Source organism: Salvelinus namaycush, chromosome 19 (assembly GCF_016432855.1).
Source record: "Salvelinus namaycush isolate Seneca chromosome 19, SaNama_1.0, whole genome shotgun sequence".
In the NCBI taxonomy this organism is placed as follows: Eukaryota; Metazoa; Chordata; class Actinopteri; order Salmoniformes; family Salmonidae; genus Salvelinus; species Salvelinus namaycush.
Window position 1 is genome coordinate 24,191,760 of NC_052325.1, and position 19,346 is coordinate 24,211,105.

Sequence of the window (19,346 nt, forward strand, 5' to 3'; positions counted from 1 at the left end):
GGTTCAGGTAAAGTAATTACTCCTTATGGGATAGTAGTGCAATAGTTGTTTGAACTTCAATGGTTGGTAGGTAGAGTAAGGATCCAGTGATAGCCAAAATGGATTGGACCATGATTCTCTGTGTACTTACGTCACTTTGCAGAGAGTAGACCTTCCTGGCGCGGACAACATCAGTGTTGTCTGGCATGCAGGTCCAGTTGTGCAGTTTAGTTCTGTAGGTGAATTCTTGGATCTGGAACTGGCTTTTCTTGGCCAAGTCGACAGACATCATGTCAAGTGGAATGCTGAACTTGGTCTTGGTAAGGTGGAAGTCCTTCTTGTAGTTAATATCACTGGAGATCCTGGCTGCATTGGCGGCCAGCACAAGCAGAGGGTCATCCTCAACGCATTGGGCTCCAATATGGTGGCCACACTGATTGCGGAAGCCGGCCTTGTACTTGTACTGAAAAAAGAGAGGATTAGCTAAGTATTGTGTTGTTTTTTATGATGGCTGCCTATGCTCATTCAGAGGAGATGGATATACAAACTTACATCACTGATGATCTCTCTGCTCTTCTTGGCATGTTGGACAGCAATGGCATCCTTATCCAGGTGATATCCCTGTCCGATCATCTCGTTAAATCCCTCACGGTAGAGTTTCTGAAATAACACCATTATATATTTAGTGCCCTCATTTGAAGGTACTGTAATTCATTTCTTAAAAATATGATGCTAAAAAAAAAAGTGCGGTTGAGAGAGTCAAATCATGTAGAGATATAGATTTTTTAGATATATAGAGATATAAAGGGACATAGCTATAGAGAAACAGATAAAACTACATCAACTTGAGTAAATGGAAACAGCTTGAAGGCGTGCAAAGTAAGAAAGACCTACGTTGCTTAGGGTGATTGCGTTGGCCTTGGCCAGCACAAGTTCTGGAAGCTCATTGCCGACGTGGATTTGGACCTTATCAGCCTCCCACTGTTGAACGTACTGGCGCTGAAACATAAGAAAACAACGGCAATGTTATAAGAAAATAATGTATCTCACTATTTTTAATATTAGTCTCTGCATCCTGTGAATCTGAATGTACAGTATGAATACCTGAGTTCAAACTCCCTCCACTCTAGAAAGAAGCATATTACCTTGTCCATTATCTCGGCATTGGCCGTAGCCAAAGCATAAGGCATGTCGTCGGTTGTGGCGGTAAATTTGAAATTGCTTGGGTGCTCGCGATATTTCCTCTCGCTCAGGATCTCGGCGGCCTTCTTGGCTTTCTCAACGTCGATCGAGCCAATAGGGACCCAGCCAGTGCCTCTGAGCCATTCCAAATCAGCCCTGTACACAGCCTGGATTTATATGGGAACAGCAGAGGGAAAACTATTTGGTAAGAAAGTACATTTTGAAGGTATAATGTTTGTCTTGTCCTGAAATGATAGGTGAGGCCTACCCTCATAACCGTAATGAGTGATCATAATCTACTTACGTCACTATGCAAAGCGTAGACCTTCCTGGCCTGGACGACATCACTGGAGTCTGGCAGACAGGTCCAGTTGTGCAGGCGAGTTCTGTAGTTGAAGTCATTGACCTGGACCTGGCATTTCTTGGCCAATTCAATGGTCAGCATGTCCACTGGGAGGTGGAACTTGGTCTTGGACAGATGGAAGTCCTTCTTGTACAGAGCATCACTGGCAATCTTGGCTGAGTTCAGAGCCAGCATGATCAGAGGGTCTTCCTCGACGCAGCGGGCTCCAATGTGGTGGCCAACCTGCTCACTGTAGCCAGCCTTGTACTTGACCTAAACGGAAGCAAAAATGTATATACACTTGTACTTTAAATCAACATCACATACATGATGATAATATATTTGCATCAACTCTTGACATTTTTCAAATAATGTGAAAAAAAGATGGAAAATATCCAGCACTCACGTCACTTATGATCTCTCTACCATGCTTGGCAGCTTTGATGGCGATGCAATCGCTTTTCAGGTTATAGCCCTTCTTGTACAACTCCTCTAATTCAGCTTTGTAGAGTTTCTGAAAAGGTATATAGGGACACAGCTTAGAAACAGAGCCAACACATTATTAAGAATCACTAGAACTTTACTAGAGCTTCAGAGGAAGTCTTAGGTTACACAACATTTATTGAATGTGTAATATAGTAATGTATGTAGTGAAGGAAGCAAGAGGGAGCTTACGTTGCTATTGTTGATCGCATTGGCCTTGGCCAGCACAAGTTCTGGAAGCTCATTGCCGACATGGATTTTGATCTTATCAGCATCCCATTGTGCAACATAGTTGCCCTGAAATAGGAGAAAAAATATGATTATGTTATAAGAAAATAGGAATAAGGTAATATTACATGGGATTTTAATTGTGCATTTGTCAGACCCAAGGACCTTGAAAATAGCTACCAGAAATGCAAGATTGACCATCTAAAGCACTGATCTGAGTGATAGACATTGTTACAAAAGCATCTATGTATTGAACATTTCACCAACCTTGTTTATGATCTCAGCATTAGCCTTGGCCAGCACCATAGGCATGGAGTGCATGTCGGTGGTGTATTTAAGAGAATCTGGTTTCTGCTTGTAGAGGCGATCGCTCAGAATCTCTGCAGCTTTCTTAGCTTTCAACACATCCAGAGAGCCAATGGGGACCCAGCCAGTACCTCTAATGAACTCCATGTCAGCACGGTAGACAGCCTGGGTTGTGGAGAGCATCAATTAACCAACCCACCAAACAAATACACTTACTGTAGATATTTTAAAAAACGTGGAAGTGGGTCATGGAAAAGAAATAAAGCATTTGATATAGTATATTGAGAAGGAGCTTACGTCACTGTGCAGATCGTAGACTTTCCTTGCGTGGACGACATCAGTGGAGTCTGGCAGACAGGTCCAGTTGTGCAGGTGAGTTCTGTAGTTGAAGTCGTTGACTTGGATCTGGTTCTTCTTGCACAACTCAAAGGCCATCATGTCCAATGGGAGATGGAACTTGGTCTTGGACTGATGGAAGTCCTTCTTGTACAGAACATCACTGGCAATCTTGGCTGAGTTAATAGCCAGCATGAGCAGAGGGTCATCCTCGACACAGCGGGCTCCAATGTGGTGGCCAACCTGCTTGCTGTAGCCAGCCTTGTACTTGTACTGAAATAGATCAGAAGAGAATTTGACTTCAGTCAGACAAGGATGAACTGATTGAACATTCTTTCCTTATAAATCAAAGACATTCCAAGTGTATTTATGCCTGATTTATTCACTTTTCAGGAACTGATTCAGGAATTGATTCAGGAATTCAATTCAGAAATTGTCATTAGTATAAGACTTTAGGACTATAATAATTGGGAAAATGTTCTAAAAATGACATTTACACCACTGATAATTTAGCTTGAGGCTTTGGAGCAAAAAAAAATGAATAAAGGGGGACAAAAATACAGTACTCACATCGCTGATAATCTCTCTACCATGCTTGGCAGCCTTGACAGAGATAGCATCGACAGGAAGGTAATAACCCTTCTTGATGGTTTCATCAAATCCTTGTTTGTACAGTTTCTGTAAAAAAAAGGAGAAGGAACAAGCGTTTAAAAAACTGAGTCGCAAAACATTGAAGAGCTTGAGAGATATATATAGAGATATAGAGAGATAACGAGATAGAGATATAAAGATACAAAGACAGATATATAGAGATATAGATAACTATATGGAGATATATATATATATACTATATAGAGATAGAGAAATAAAGATATAGATATATAGAGATATAGATATTCTATACAGAGATATAAATATCCTATATAGAGATATATATATATACTATGTAGAGATATACATATACTATATAAATATACTATATAGAGATACAGAGATAGAATTATAAAGATATAGATATATAGAGATAAAGATATACTGTATAGAGATATAGATATTCTATACAGAGATATAAATATACTATATAGAGATATAGATATACTATGTAGAGATATATATAATATATAGAGATATAGATATACTATATAGAGATATAAAGATACAGCTATATAAATATAGAAATAGAGATATAAAGACATAGATATATAGATATAGATATACTATACAGAGATAGATATACTATACACAAATATAGATCTACTATATAGAGATATAGATAAATATATAGCTATATAGATATTCAGATATAGAGATAGATATATAAATATATATAGAGATATACTATATTGATATCTATCTATATATATATATATATATATATATATATATATATATATATATATATATATATATATAGATATAAAGATATAGCTATAGAGATATAGATATAAATATATGGATATATAGATATACTATATAGAGATATAGATCTACTATATAGAGATATAGATATACTATGTAGAGATATAGATGTAAATATATAGCTATATAGATATAGAGATATAAAGACACAGATATATAGAGATATAAATATATAGAGATGTCGAAATATACTATATAGAGATATAGATACACTATATAGAGATATAGATATAAAGATATATAGAGATAAAGATATAAAGATATATAGAGATAAAGATATAGAGATATAGATGTATAGAGATGTAGATATACTGTAGAGATAAATATAAATATAGAGATATACAGAGATATAGATATACAGAGATATAGCCAGATAGAGATATTGCTATATAGATATATATATATATATATATATAGAGAGAGAGAGAGAGAGAGATATATAAAGAGATATAGACATATAGAGATAGAGATATATAGAGACAGAGATATACAGATCGAGATACAGTTGAAGTCGGAAGTTTACATAAATCTTAGCCAAATACATTTAAACTCAGTTTTTCACAATTCCTGACATTTAATCCAAGTAAAAATTCCCTGTTTTAGGTCAGTTAGGATGACCACTTTATTTTAAAAACGTGAAATGCCAGAATAATAGTGGAGAGAATTTTTCCCTTGGCTGAGAATTATTATTTATTTCTCATCACATTCCAAGTGGGTCAGAAGTTTACATACACTCAATTAGTATTTGATAGCATTGCCTTTAAATTGTTTAACTTGGGTCAAACGTTTCGGGTAGCCTTCCATAAGCTACCCACAATAAGTTGGGTGAATTTTGGCCCATTCCACCTGACAGAGCTGGTGTAACTGAGTCAGGTTTGTAGGCCTCCTTACTCGCACACGCTTTTTCAGTTCTGCACACAAATTTTCTATAGGATCGAGGTCAGGGCATTGTGATGGTCACTCCAATACCTTGACTTTGTTGTCCTTAAGCCATTTTGCCACAACTTTGGAAATATGCTTGGGGTCATTGTCCATTTGGAAGACCCATTTGCAACTAAGATTTAACTTCCTGACTGATGTCTTGAGATGTTGCATCAATATATCCACATAATTTTCCATCCTCATGATGCCATCTATTTTGTGAAGTGCACCAGTCCCTCCTGCAGCAAAGCACCCCCACAACATGATGCTGCCACCCCCGTGCTTCACGGTTGGGATGGTGTTCTTCGGCTTGCAAGCCACCCCCTTTTTCCTCCAAACATAACGATAGTCATTATGGCTAAACAGTTCCATTTTTGTTTCATCAGACCAGAGGACATTTCTCCAAAAAGTACGATCTTTGTCCCCATGTGCAGTTGCAAACCGTTGTCTGGCTTTCTTTATGGGGGTTTTGGAGCAGTGGCTTCTTCCTTGCTGAGCGGCCTTTCAGGTTATGTCGATATAGGACTCGTTTTACTGTGGATATAGATACTTTTGTACCTGTTTCCTCCAGCATCTTCACAAGGTCCTTTGCTGTTGTTCTGGGATTGATTTGCACACGTTCATCCCTAGGAGACAGAACGCGTCTCCTTCCTGAGCGGTATGATGGCTGTGTGGTCCCATGGTGTTTATACTTGCGTACTATTGTTTGTACAGATGAATGTGGTACCTTCAGGCGTTTGGAAATTGCTCCCAAGGATGAACCAGACTTGTGGAGGTCTACAATTTTTTTCTTTTGATTTTCCCATGATGTCAAGCAAAGAGGCACTGAGTTTGAAGGTAGGCCTTGAAATACATCCACAGGTACACCTCCAATTGACTCAAATTATGTCAATTAGCCTATCAGAAGCTTCTAAAGCCATGACATCATTTTCTGGAATTTTCAAGCTGTTTAAAGGCACAGTCAACTTAGTGTATGTAAACTTCTGACCCACTGGAATTGTGATACAGTGAATTATAAGTGAAATAATCTGTTTGTAAACAATTGTTGGAAAAATGACTTGTGTCATGCACAAAGTAGATGTCTTAACCAACTTGCCTAAACTATAGTTTGTTAACAAGAAATTTGTGGAGTGGTTGAAAAACGATTTTTAATGACTCCAACCTAAGTGTTTGTAAACTTCTGACTTCAACTGTATATAAAGAGATATAGATATATAGACATAAAGAGATATATAGATAAAGATATATAGAGAGATATAAAGATATATAGATATATAAATAAAGAGATATAGATATATAGATATAGCTATAGAGATATAAATAAAACTAGATCAACTTGAGTGAATGAAAACAGCTTGAGGTAAAGTAAGGAGGACTTACATTGCTCATGGTGATCGCATTGGCCTTGGCCAGTACAAGTTCTGGAAGCTCATTGCCGACGTGGATTTTGATCTTATCAGCATCCCATTGTTCAACATACTGCCGCTGAAATATGAGATAAACATTGCTATGTTATAAGAAAATAATAATAATAACAATAATACATGTCATTATTTTGCACTTTTCTCAGACTCACAGACACTTAAGAAAAGCTAACGGAAATGTAAGTCTGAGTGACAGACATAGTTAAGAAAGCATCTATGTATTATACTGATAAAAATAGCAACAATTTCTAAGATTTTACTGAGTTACGGTTCATATAAGGAAATCAGTACATTTAAATACATTCATTAGGCCCTAATCTATGGATTTCACATGACTGGGAACACAGATATGCAACCTTTGGTCACAGATACCTTACAAAAAAGGTAGGGGCATGGATCAGAAAACCAGTCAGTATCTGGTGTGAAGCCCATTTGCCTCATGCAGCGCGGCACATCTCCAACGCATAGAGTCAATCAGGCTGTTGATTGTGGCCTTTTGGAATGTTGTCCCACTCCCCTTCAATGGCTGAGCGAAGTTGCTGGATATTGGCGGAAACTGGAACACGTCGATCCAGAGCATCCCAAACATGCTCAATGGGTGACATGTCTAGTGAGTATGCAGGCCATGGAAGAACTGGGACATTTTCAGCTTCCAGGAATTGTTTACAGATCCTTGTAACATGGGCCGTGCATTACCATGCTGAAACATGAGGTGATGGCAGTGGATGAACGGCACAACAATGGGCCTCAGGATCTTGTCACGGCATCTCTGTGCATTCAAATTGCAATCGATAAAATGCAATTGTGTTCGTTCATCCATGAAGAGCACACTTCTCCAGCGTGCCAGTGGCCATCGAAGGTGAGCATTTGCCCACTGAAGTCAGTTACAACGCTGTACTGCAGTCAGGTCAAGACCCTGGTGAGGATGACGACATGAGCTTCCCTGAGATGGTTTCTGACAATTTGTGCAGAAATTCTTCGGTTGTGCAAACCCATAGTTTCATCAGCTGTCCAGGTGGCTTATCTCAGACCATCCCGCAGGTGAAGAAGCTGGATGTGGAGGTTCTGGGCTGTCGTGGTTACACATGATCTGCGGTTGTGAGGCCGGTTGGACGTACTGCCATATTCTCTAAAACGAAGTTGGAGGCGGTAGAGAAATGATAGAGAATTAACATTAAATTCTCTGGCAACAGCTCTGGTGGACATTCCTGCAATCAGCATGTCAATTGACAAAACTGCACATTTTAAAGTGGTCATTATTGACCCCAGCACAAGGTGCCCCTGTGTAATGTTCATGCTGTTTAATCAGCTTGTTGATATGCCACACCTGTCAGGTGGATGGATTATCTTGGCAAAGGAGAAATGCTCACTAACAGGGATGTAAACAAATTTGGGCACAAAATTTGAGAGATATAAGGTTTTGTGTGAATGGTAAATTTCTGCTAGTGAAACATGGGACCAACACTTTACATGTTGCGTTTATATTTTGTTCAGTGTAATTATCTATTTATTAGATAGGGTATCAGGCTTGATGTTGAGGTGGACCTTGTTATTTCTGCAGCTCCATAAAAAAATGTAAATCTATGTTATTGTTTTGAATTCTGGTGTAACAGGAAACTGCGTCGTTAGCTGGAATAAGTTTACCTTGTTCATGATCTGGCCGTTATTTTTGGCCAGAACGATATCCATGCCGTCGAGGGGGCTTTTGAAGTCCAGAGTGCTGGGGTGCTGGCGGTATTTCTTCTCACTCAAGATCTCGCCGGCCTTCTTGGCTTTTTCCACATCAAGTGAGCCAGTGGGGACCCATCCAATTCCCCTGAGCCACTTCATGTCAGCCCTGTACACCGCCTAAGAGGGATAGCATACTCCCATTACCTGTTGCCATCTCTAACCTTTTATCACTGGGTTTGACTAGTCCTGGATGTTTCATTAACAATATGATTAAAAATGTGCCAGGAAAGAGGTCTTGGAATTGAAAATAATACAGAACTTTTGAAACATACCTCACTTGCTATGTCATAGACATGTCTGGCATGGACGACATCACTGGAGTCTGGCAGACAGGTCCAGTTGTGCAGTCGAGTTCTGTAGTTGAAGTCGTTGACTTGGATCTGGTTCTTCTTGCACAACTCAAAGGCCATCATGTCCAATGGGAGATGGAACTTGGTCTTGGACTGATGGAAGTCCTTCTTGTACAGAGCATCACTGGCAATCTTGGCTGAGTTCAGAGCCAGCACGAGCAGAGGGTCATCCTCGACGCAGCGGGCTCCAATGTGGTGTCCAATTTGCTTGCGGTAGCCTGACTTGTACTTGTGCTACACCGAACCAAAAAGGTTGCATGTAGTGGGGATTTCAGTAAATTAAAGGTAAACAGAGTATTGATATAGTTAATTCCTTTGTGATAACATGTGATAACAAAATAAATACTTACATCACTGATAATTTCCCGACCGTGCTTGGCAGCGATGACAGCAATGGCATCATTGCGCAAATCATAGCCCTTCTTCTTATCCTCTACCATTGCTTTCCTGTATTGGTTCTGTATGAAGAAGAAAATAAACATCCATAGATGTTATTGTATATCTCCACAATAAGTTTTAGTTTTGAATGTTTGCATTCATCAAGATGGTTACCTTTGTGCAATCAGTTACTTACCCAACTGTAGTTGGACTTGTTTGCATTGGCCAAAACAATGTCCATCGCATCTGGCATAATGTGGTTCTTGGTCTTGTCCTTCTCCCACGCCTCAGTGTAAGCTTGCTGCAATAATGAGTTTCAAATTCAAACTAACAGCGTGAAGTGCCTATTCATATAAATGTCTGAAATATAATCCAAAGTAGGGGAGATCAGATTACCTTAAAGCAGGTTTAAATGATGGAATCATTATTTGAATATAATCTACCAGAGGAAACATTCAAAGGAAAAATATTAATAAAGATATACCAGTTAGTCAAATACCTTGTTGGCATTATCATTATTTTGTTTAGCCAAAACCATTCCAATGTCTTGAACTGAGCTGGTGAACTTGAAGTTGCTTGGGTGCTGACGATACAGCTTCTCACTCAGGACCTCGGCGGCTTTCTTTGCCTTCTCAACATCAAGTGAGCCGATGGGAACCCATCCGATACCTTGCAGGCTCTTTAGATCAGCCTTATACACAGCCTAGACACAACAATACCACAATGGTCAAAATGGATGGAATAAAGACAGTTACACTGGAAAAACATGATCTAGTTAATTCATACTTACATCACTCGCTATGTCATAGACATGTCTGGCATGGACAACATCAGTGGAGTCTGGCAGACAGGTCCAGTTGTGCAGTCGAGTTACATATTTGGCATGGTTGACCTGGATCTGGTTTTTCTTGGCCAACTCAAAGGCCATCATGTCCAATGGGAGATGGAACTTGGTCTTGGACTGATGGAAGTCCTTCTTGTACAGAGCATCACTGGCAATCTTGGCTGAGTTAATAGCCAGCATGAGTAGAGGGTCTTCCTCGACACAGCGCGCTCCAATGTGGTGGCCAACCTGCTTACGGTAGCCAGTCTTGTACTTGTGCTATAGAAGGCAAATATGAAATGGCAGTGTTGAGGATTGTCTTTATTTTACAGACGTACATTTGATATATTGTGTCATGAAATAGTAAAGAAATGGAATCGCTTATGATGGATAGATGTTCAATGAACTTACATCACTGATAATTTCCCTGCCGTGCTTGGCTGCGATGACAGCAATGGCATCATTGCGCAAATCATAGCCCTTCTTCTTATCCTCTACCATTGCTTTCCTGTATTGGTTCTGTATGAGAAAAAAAAATCCATAGACATGGGTATTTAAAATCAAATCACAAATTATTTAAAGTGCATTTAACAAAGTCACAACACACTTCACATGAAAAACTAAACCAAAACAATAAGTATATATTTTTTTACAAATGTTTGCATTCATCAAGATGGTTACCTTTGTGCAATCAGTTACTTACCCAACTGTAGTTGGACTTGTTTGCATTGGCCAAAACAATGTCCATCGCATCTGGCATAATGTGGTTCTTGGTCTTGTCCTTCTCCCACGCCTCAGTGTAAGCTTGCTGCAATAATGAGTTTCAAATTCAAACTAACAGCGTGAAGTGCCTATTCATATAAATGTCTGAAATATAATCCAAAGTAGGGGAGATCAGATTACCTTAAAGCAGGTTTAAATGATGGAATCATTATTTGAATATAATCTACCAGAGGAAACATTCAAAGGAAAAATATTAATAAAGATATACCAGTTAGTCAAATACCTTGTTGGCATTATCATTATTTTGTTTAGCCAAAACCATTCCAATGTCTTGAACTGAGCTGGTGAACTTGAAGTTGCTTGGGTGCTGACGATACAGCTTCTCACTCAGGACCTCGGCGGCTTTCTTTGCCTTCTCAACATCAAGTGAGCCGATGGGAACCCATCCGATACCTTGCAGGCTCTTTAGATCAGCCTTATACACAGCCTAGACACAACAATACCACAATGGTCAAAATGGATGGAATAAAGACAGTTACACTGGAAAAACATGATCTAGTTAATTCATACTTACATCACTCGCTATGTCATAGACATGTCTGGCATGGACAACATCAGTGGAGTCTGGCAGACAGGTCCAGTTGTGCAGTCGAGTTACATATTTGGCATGGTTGACCTGGATCTGGTTCTTCTTGGCCAACTCAAAGGCCATCATGTCCAATGGGAGATGGAACTTGGTCTTGGACTGATGGAAGTCCTTCTTGTACAGAGCATCACTGGCAATCTTGGCTGAGTTAATAGCCAGCATGAGCAGAGGGTCTTCCTCGACACAGCGGGCTCCAATGTGGTGGCCAACCTGCTTACGGTAGCCAGTCTTGTACTTGTGCTATAGAAGGCAAATATGAAATGGCAGTGTTGAGGATTGTCTTTATTTTACAGACGTACATTTGATATATTGTGTCATGAAATAGTAAAGAAATGGAATCGCTTATGATGGATAGATGTTCAATGAACTTACATCACTGATAATTTCCCTGCCGTGCTTGGCTGCGATGACAGCAATGGCATCATTGCGCAAATCATAGCCCTTCTTCTTATCCTCTACCATTGCTTTCCTGTATTGGTTCTGTATGAGAAAAAAAAATCCATAGACATGGGTATTTAAAATCAAATCACAAATTATTTAAAGTGCATTTAACAAAGTCACAACACACTTCACATGTAAAACTAAACAAAAACAATACGTGTTTTAAATATTGTTTTTAACAAATGTTTACATTCATCAAGATGGTTACCTTTGTGCAATCAGTTACTTACCCAACTGTAGTTGGACTTGTTTGCATTGGCCAAAACAATGTCCATCGCATCTGGCATAATGTGGTTCTTGGTCTTGTCCTTCTCCCACGCCTCAGTGTAAGCTTGCTGCAATAATGAGTTTCAAGTTCAAACTAACAGCGTGAAGTGCCTATTCATTTAAATGTCTGAAATATAATCCAAATTAGGGGAGATCAGATTACCTTAAAGCAGGTTTAAATGATGGAATCATTATTTGAATATAATCTACCAGAGGAAACATTCAAAGGACAAATATTAATAAAGATATACCAGTTAGTCAAATACCTTGTTGGCATTATCATTATTTTGTTTAGCCAAAACCATTCCAATGTCTTGAACTGAGCTGGTGAACTTGAAGTTGCTTGGGTGCTGACGATACAGCTTCTCACTCAGGACCTCGGCGGCTTTCTTTGCCTTCTCAACATCAAGTGAGCCGATGGGAACCCATCCGATACCTTGCAGGCTCTTTAGATCAGCCTTATACACAGCCTAGACACAACAATACCACAATGGTCAAAATGGATGGAATAAAGACAGTTACACTGGAAAAACATGATCTAGTTAATTCATACTTACATCACTCGCTATGTCATAGACATGTCTGGCATGGACAACATCAGTGGAGTCTGGCAGACAGGTCCAGTTGTGCAGTCGAGTTACATATTTGGCATGGTTGACCTGGATCTGGTTCTTCTTGGCCAACTCAAAGGCCATCATGTCCAATGGGAGATGGAACTTGGTCTTGGACTGATGGAAGTCCTTCTTGTACAGAGCATCACTGGCAATCTTGGCTGAGTTAATAGCCAGCATGAGCAGAGGGTCTTCCTCGACACAGCGGGCTCCAATGTGGTGGCCAACCTGCTTACGGTAGCCAGTCTTGTACTTGTGCTATAGAAGGCAAATATGAAATGGCAGTGTTGAGGATTGTCTTTATTTTACAGACGTACATTTGATATATTGTGTCATGAAATAGTAAAGAAATTGAATCGCTTATGATGGATAGATGTTCAATGAACTTACATCACTGATAATGTCCCTGCCGTGCTTGGCTGCGATGACAGCAATGGCATCATTGCGCAAATCATAGCCCTTCTTCTTATCCTCTACCATTGCTTTCCTGTATTGGTTCTGTATGAGAAAAAAAAATCCATAGACATGGGTATTTAAAATCAAATCACAAATTATTTAAAGTGCATTTAACAAAGTCACAACACACTTCACATGTAAAACTAAACAAAAACAATACGTGTTTTAAATATTGTTTTTAACAAATGTTTACATTCATCAAGATGGTTACCTTTGTGCAATCAGTTACTTACCCAACTGTAGTTGGACTTGTTTGCATTGGCCAAAACAATGTCCATCGCATCTGGCATAATGTGGTTCTTGGTCTTGTCCTTCTCCCACACCTTAGTGTAAGCTTGCTGCAATAATGAGTTTCAAGTTCAAACTAACAGCGTGAAGTGCCTATTCATTTAAATGGCTGAAATATATTCCAAAGTAGGGGAGATCAGATTACCTTAAAGCAGGTTTAAATGATGGAATCATTATTTGAATATAATCTACCAGAGGAAACATTCAAAGGACAAATATTAATAAAGATATACCAGTTAGTCAAATACCTTGTTGGCATTATCATTATTTTGTTTAGCCAAAACCATTCCAATGTCTTGAACTGAGCTGGTGAACTTGAAGTTGCTTGGGTGCTGACGATACAGCTTCTCACTCAGGACCTCGGCGGCTTTCTTTGCCTTCTCAACATCAAGTGAGCCGATGGGAACCCATCCGATACCTTGCAGGCTCTTTAGATCAGCCTTATACACAGCCTAGACACAACAATACCACAATGGTCAAAATGGATGGAATAAAGACAGTTACACTGGAAAAACATGATCTAGTTAATTCATACTTACATCACTCGCTATGTCATAGACATGTCTGGCATGGACAACATCAGTGGAGTCTGGCAGACAGGTCCAGTTGTGCAGTCGTGTTACATATTTGGCATGGTTGACCTGGATCTGGTTTTTCTTGGCCAACTCAAAGGCCATCATGTCCAATGGGAGATGGAACTTGGTCTTGGACTGATGGAAGTCCTTCTTGTACAGAGCATCACTGGCAATCTTGGCTGAGTTAATAGCCAGCATGAGCAGAGGGTCTTCCTCGACACAGCGCGCTCCAATGTGGTGGCCAACCTGCTTACGGTAGCCAGCCCTGTATTTGAACTAAATAAATTAAATTGAGATAGTTAGGTTTCATTCAAATGCTGAAGTTCACACATCATTTATTCAATAGACAGTTTTTCACTTACATCGCTAGCAATGGATGTGCCCTGTTTGGCTGCCAGGATTGCAATAGCATCATTGCGCAGGTCATAACCCTTCTTCTTGTCCTGTTCATTGGCAAGCTTATATAGTGTCTGTACAGGAGGAATAAAAAACATGTTTTGAATTAATTAGGACAATGCAGCCTAAATGAACACTACAGTGAGGTGTGGAAGGTATGACTTACAGCACTGGAGTTGATCTTGTTGGCTCTGGCCAACACCACCTCCATTGAGTCTGGCATGATGTGGACAGAGGTCTTATCCTTATTCCAGGCGTCAACGTACGTTTGCTATAAGACAGATATACTTCTTATTGTTTTGATGTATTACCATGTATTTGTATTGTATACATTATAATATATACAGTTGACATATGTGTATGGACATTCAGTAGATACAGTAGATACCTTGTTCATGATTGCATTGTTAGCATTGGCCAGGACAACGTCCATGGAGTGCATGTCCTTGGTAAACTTAAAGCTGCTGGGGTGTTGGCGGTACAGTTGCTCACTGCCAATCAGGCCAGCTGTTTTGGCTCTCTCTACATCCAGAGAACCAATGGGAATCCATCCTGTGCCTTTGACGCTTGTCTCATAGTCACTTTTGTACAAATTCTGCAGTAAAAAGGTGATAACATAACCAAACTTTTCTCACAGATTTAGATGTGTCTTAACAGCTCAGAATCTGGGAATGGTTAAATAATTATGAGAGAAAAAATGTATTGTATACAAAAACATGTTGTTCTGTTTGTTTTTATAGTATTATGAGTCAAATAATACTTACATCACTGGCGATCGTCTGCATCTGCTTAGCCAACTCCACGTTCATGGCATCAGCAAGCACAGTGTAGTGGTGTTGGATCTTCCTGTAGCCAGCAAAGGTCTGCACTGTGGAGGCGTGCTTGGCATGTACAACACTCATCATGTCAACTGGAGAGTGGAACTTCAGCTTTGACTTGTGGTAGTCCTTCTTGTAGTTCTTGTCACTCTGCAACCTGGCCACATCCATGTAGTGCACCAGCAAGGGGTCATCCTGAAGATTGCGGCAGCCGATTTGTTTTCCCCTATTCATTCGGTGACTCAGCTTGTACTTGTACTGTGTAAATAAACAACAACAGTTTATTATTCCCAGGACGAATATTTAGCTTTGATGAAGATTACTTTATAGTATACAAGGTCCAATGGAAATTCTACTTCTGCTTTATCCCAACACCTCCGATACACATGCATACATACAGAGGTTGGAGCAGATTGTAAAATGGTTTTAAAGCCTTAGATTGCTGGTCTGAGTCACTCACGTCACTGGCGATTTTGGTGCCCTGCTTGGCAGCCTGAATGGCTATGGCATCAACCTTCAAGTCGTAACCATTCTTATACATCTTCGCCAGGCCTGCTTTGTAGGTTTTCTGGAATGGAGGAGAAACAATTTATTAAAATATGACCAAAAATAACATTTGCTAAATAATTCAAATTCCAAGAGATATTTCAAAGTTATATTGCAAAAGCATGATGCATTACAAAGAGGAATATTTTGAGGGTAACCTACATGTTTGAAAAAGGTAGCCCTACCTGACTCATGTTGATAGCATTAGCCTTGGCCAGGACAATCTCAGGGGCATCTGGCATCACATGGACTGTGAGCTTGTCATTGTGCCATTTTTTTGTGTATTCTTGCTGCAATATCATTGGTACAAACACAGATCAATTATAACATTAGGACAAATGAGAAAACATCACATTTAAAACTATGTGTTTTTAATTTCAAATATGGCGTTATGGTTTATAGTGTACCTTGTTCATGATCTTGTTGTTGTCAGTGGCCAGGACAATGTCCATAGAGTCCATCAGCTTCTTGAACTGGAATTTAGAGGGGTGTGTACGGTACTTTTGTTCACTCTGGATGTCCCCGCCAACCTTTGCAAGTTCCACCGGCAATGAGCCAATAGGAATCCATCCTGTTCCTCTCACAGAGTTGTTCCAGTCAGACTTGTACTCATACTGGGGAATGAACCAAACACAAATGAATGAAGTATTTGACACCCACAAGCGTGTTAACAGAAAACACCCCTAGCACTAGGCCGAAGTCACATGAACAGTACTCACGTCACTGGAACTGGCATTCATGGTGCGAGCCAACACAAGGTTCATGGAGTCAGCGGTAAGAGTGTAGTGGTGCTGGATCTTCCTGTAGCCAGCAAAGGTCTGCACTGTGGAGGCGTGCTTGGCATGTTCAAGACTCATCATGTCAACTGGAGAGTGGAACTTCAGCTTTGACTTGTGGTAGTCCTTCTTGTAGTTCTTGTCACTCTGCAACCTGGCCACATCCATGTAGTGCACCAGCAAGGGGTCATCCTGAAGATTGCGGCAGCCGATTTGTTTGCCCTTTCCCTTCACATAGTCTTTCTTGTACTGGATCTGAAAGGTAGAAGTAAAAGAATAATCAGACAATCCGATACTATTGGACGTAGCAACATTAATGTGGACTACATACTGTATAGCTCTTTCTGTCCTCCTGGGCCCAGTTTTTCAAAAGTGATCTATCTGGATTTTGCCTAGCGGATAGGATTAAATGCATATAAATACAATGAATAGAACAGGAGTCCCTATTCAAGTCAGAGGTATTGTTAACAAGCACTCCCCCATAAAGAAAATGAGAATTAAAAACAGGTTCAGCCCTGGTTCGACCGTGATCTGGCAGAGTTACTCCACATCAAGAACATCATTTGGCAAAAGGCTTGGTACTCAAATAGTCAGGCTGACTGGCTCTCGTTCAGGAAAATGAGAAATAAGTGAACTCATGCTATCCGGAAGGCCAAAGTTAGTTACTTTAAGAAGCAGTTCTCTCTCTGTGCGTCTAACCCCAAGAAGTTCTGGAAAACTTTGAAAGATCTGGAGAATAAGACCTGGAGACGAGTATGAAAATGTATGCACTCACTACTGTAAGTCGCTATGGATAAGAGCTTCTGCTAAATTACTAGAATGTAAATGTAAACCCTCCTCCTCACAGCTGCCCATGTCCGTTAATGTTGATGATGTGGTTGTTACTGACAAGGAGCGATTGGCTGAGCTCTTTAATCACCACTTCATTAAGTCAGAATTTCTATTTGACTCAGCCATGCCTCCTTGCCCGTCCTCATCTCCCAGTCCTTCTAATGTGACTAGCCCTGGTGCTTCTCCCTCTTTTTCCCCTGCCCCGCTACAAAGTTTCTCCCTGCAGGAAGTCACTGAGTCAGAGGTGCTAAAGGAGCTCCTTAAACTTGACCCCCAAAAAAACATCTGGGTCAGATGGTTTAGATCCTTTCTTATTTAAGGTTGCAGCCCTTATCTTCGCCGAGCCTATCTCTGACCTTTTAACCTGTCTCTCCTCTCTCGGGAGGTTCCCAGTGCTTGGAAGGCAGCCACGGTACATCCTTTATTTAAAGGGGGAGATCAAGCTGATCCTAACTGTTACAGGCCAATTTCTATCTCGCCCAGTTAATCAAAAATGTTGGAAAAACATGTCAATAATCAACTGACTGGCTTTCTTGATGTCTATAGTATTCTCTCTGGTATGAAATCTGATTTCCACTTAGGTTATGGATGTGTCACTGCAACCTTAAAGGTCCTGAAGGATGTCACCACTGCTCTTGATTCTAAGCAATGTTGTGCTGCTATTTTTATTGACTTGGCCAAAGCTTTTGATACAGTAGACCATTCCATTCTTGTGGGTCGGCTAAGGAGTATTGGTGTCTCTGAGGGGTCTTAGGCCTGGTTTGCTAACTACCTATCTCACTACCTCTCTCTGCAAGCTTTCTCTGCCCTTATCCTTGTTCTGAACACCTCTAAAACAAAGGCCACGTGGTTCGGTAAGAAGAATGCTTGATGTGTGTTTTGTCCTACATTCTTATTTTTTATCCAAACACCGGTCACCACAAGATGCCTTTTGCCCTTTTGGTAGACTGTCATTGTAAATAAGACTTTGTTTTTAATTGATTTGCCTAGTTAAATAAAGGTTAAAAAAATAACATTAATGATTTGTCCGTTGTATTCATTCTATTTCTATGTGTTTAATTCCGATAGGAGAAATCCAGGTAGATCACTTTAGAAAAACGGGTTTATTGTGTCCTTACATCACTGGCAATATGTCTGCCGTGCTTAGCATGGATGACAGAGATAGCATCTGGCCTCATGTCGTATCCTTTGGCAATATCTTCCACCCACTTGTGCTTGTAGTGAGACTAGGAGAAAACAAAGAAACCAGTCAAACACAGTCAAACATCGCAAAACTTGTACATCTTTAAAATGTAAGAGAAATTGAGACTGTGTGTCTGTGTTTGTGTGTTTGTTTGTGTGTGAGTGTATGTATGTGTGTGTGAGTGTATGTATGTATGTGTGTGGTTGTGTGAGTGTGTGTGTGTACTGACCTCGCTCATGGTCTGAGCATTGCACTTGGCCTGGAGGAACTGGGGGCTGTCTGCAGGCAGGTTGTAGGTGTGCTTGAACTTCTCGCCAGATGCTCTGTATGAAGCCTTCAAAGAGAGACAGAACCAGGTAATCACATTCAACATCCATATTAGGGAATAAATACTCACATTTGATCCTAATAAACGATAAACAAAGTTGTTTTTTCTTACATCATCAAGTAGCTTGGTGTTGGTCATGGCAAGGGCCATGTTCATCTGGCCAGTCAGACTGGTGAACTTCAGGGTGCTGGGGTGCACACGGTAGCCTTGCTCATCTCGGGCTGCCATGGCTGTCTTAGCCAACTCCACCTGCATAGAGCCAATAGGAACCCAGCCAGTACCCTTGTACATGTTGTTGTAGTCGGACTTGTAGGCGTTCTGTAGAGACACACAAGGAAACAGGAAATGTATCACAACAGGTATTAGAACAGGTATCAGGGCAGGTATCAGGACAGGACATGTAGGTATCAGGACAGGTATAAGGACTGGACAGGTATAAGGACAGGTATCAGGACAGGACAGATATCAGGACAGATATCAGGGTAGGTATCAGGACAGGACATGTAGGTATCAGGACAGGTATAAGGACAGGTATCAGGACAGGACAGATATCAGGAC

The 19,346-nt window shown here is 40.2% G+C and overlaps 1 protein-coding gene across 1 annotated transcript in view; it reads right to left on the reverse strand.

The window, feature by feature from the left end:
* LOC120063948 (nebulin-like) overlaps positions 1 to 19,346 on the reverse strand; it is a 93,435-nt gene that overhangs the window by 48,218 nt on the left and 25,871 nt on the right. Inside the window, 40 exon segments of the mRNA XM_039014257.1 lie at positions 131 to 442; positions 532 to 639; positions 874 to 978; positions 1,125 to 1,328; positions 1,466 to 1,777; positions 1,911 to 2,018; positions 2,180 to 2,284; positions 2,483 to 2,686; positions 2,819 to 3,130; positions 3,428 to 3,535; positions 6,578 to 6,682; positions 8,266 to 8,469; positions 8,625 to 8,936; positions 9,053 to 9,160; positions 9,277 to 9,381; positions 9,580 to 9,783; positions 9,871 to 10,182; positions 10,315 to 10,422; positions 10,607 to 10,711; positions 10,910 to 11,113; positions 11,201 to 11,512; positions 11,645 to 11,752; positions 11,944 to 12,048; positions 12,247 to 12,450; positions 12,538 to 12,849; positions 12,982 to 13,089; positions 13,281 to 13,385; positions 13,584 to 13,787; positions 13,875 to 14,186; positions 14,273 to 14,380; positions 14,473 to 14,577; positions 14,695 to 14,901; positions 15,071 to 15,382; positions 15,585 to 15,692; positions 15,856 to 15,960; positions 16,078 to 16,284; positions 16,390 to 16,701; positions 18,396 to 18,503; positions 18,690 to 18,794; positions 18,900 to 19,106. Coding sequence (XP_038870185.1) covers positions 131 to 442; positions 532 to 639; positions 874 to 978; positions 1,125 to 1,328; positions 1,466 to 1,777; positions 1,911 to 2,018; positions 2,180 to 2,284; positions 2,483 to 2,686; positions 2,819 to 3,130; positions 3,428 to 3,535; positions 6,578 to 6,682; positions 8,266 to 8,469; positions 8,625 to 8,936; positions 9,053 to 9,160; positions 9,277 to 9,381; positions 9,580 to 9,783; positions 9,871 to 10,182; positions 10,315 to 10,422; positions 10,607 to 10,711; positions 10,910 to 11,113; positions 11,201 to 11,512; positions 11,645 to 11,752; positions 11,944 to 12,048; positions 12,247 to 12,450; positions 12,538 to 12,849; positions 12,982 to 13,089; positions 13,281 to 13,385; positions 13,584 to 13,787; positions 13,875 to 14,186; positions 14,273 to 14,380; positions 14,473 to 14,577; positions 14,695 to 14,901; positions 15,071 to 15,382; positions 15,585 to 15,692; positions 15,856 to 15,960; positions 16,078 to 16,284; positions 16,390 to 16,701; positions 18,396 to 18,503; positions 18,690 to 18,794; positions 18,900 to 19,106 — 7,299 coding nt within the window.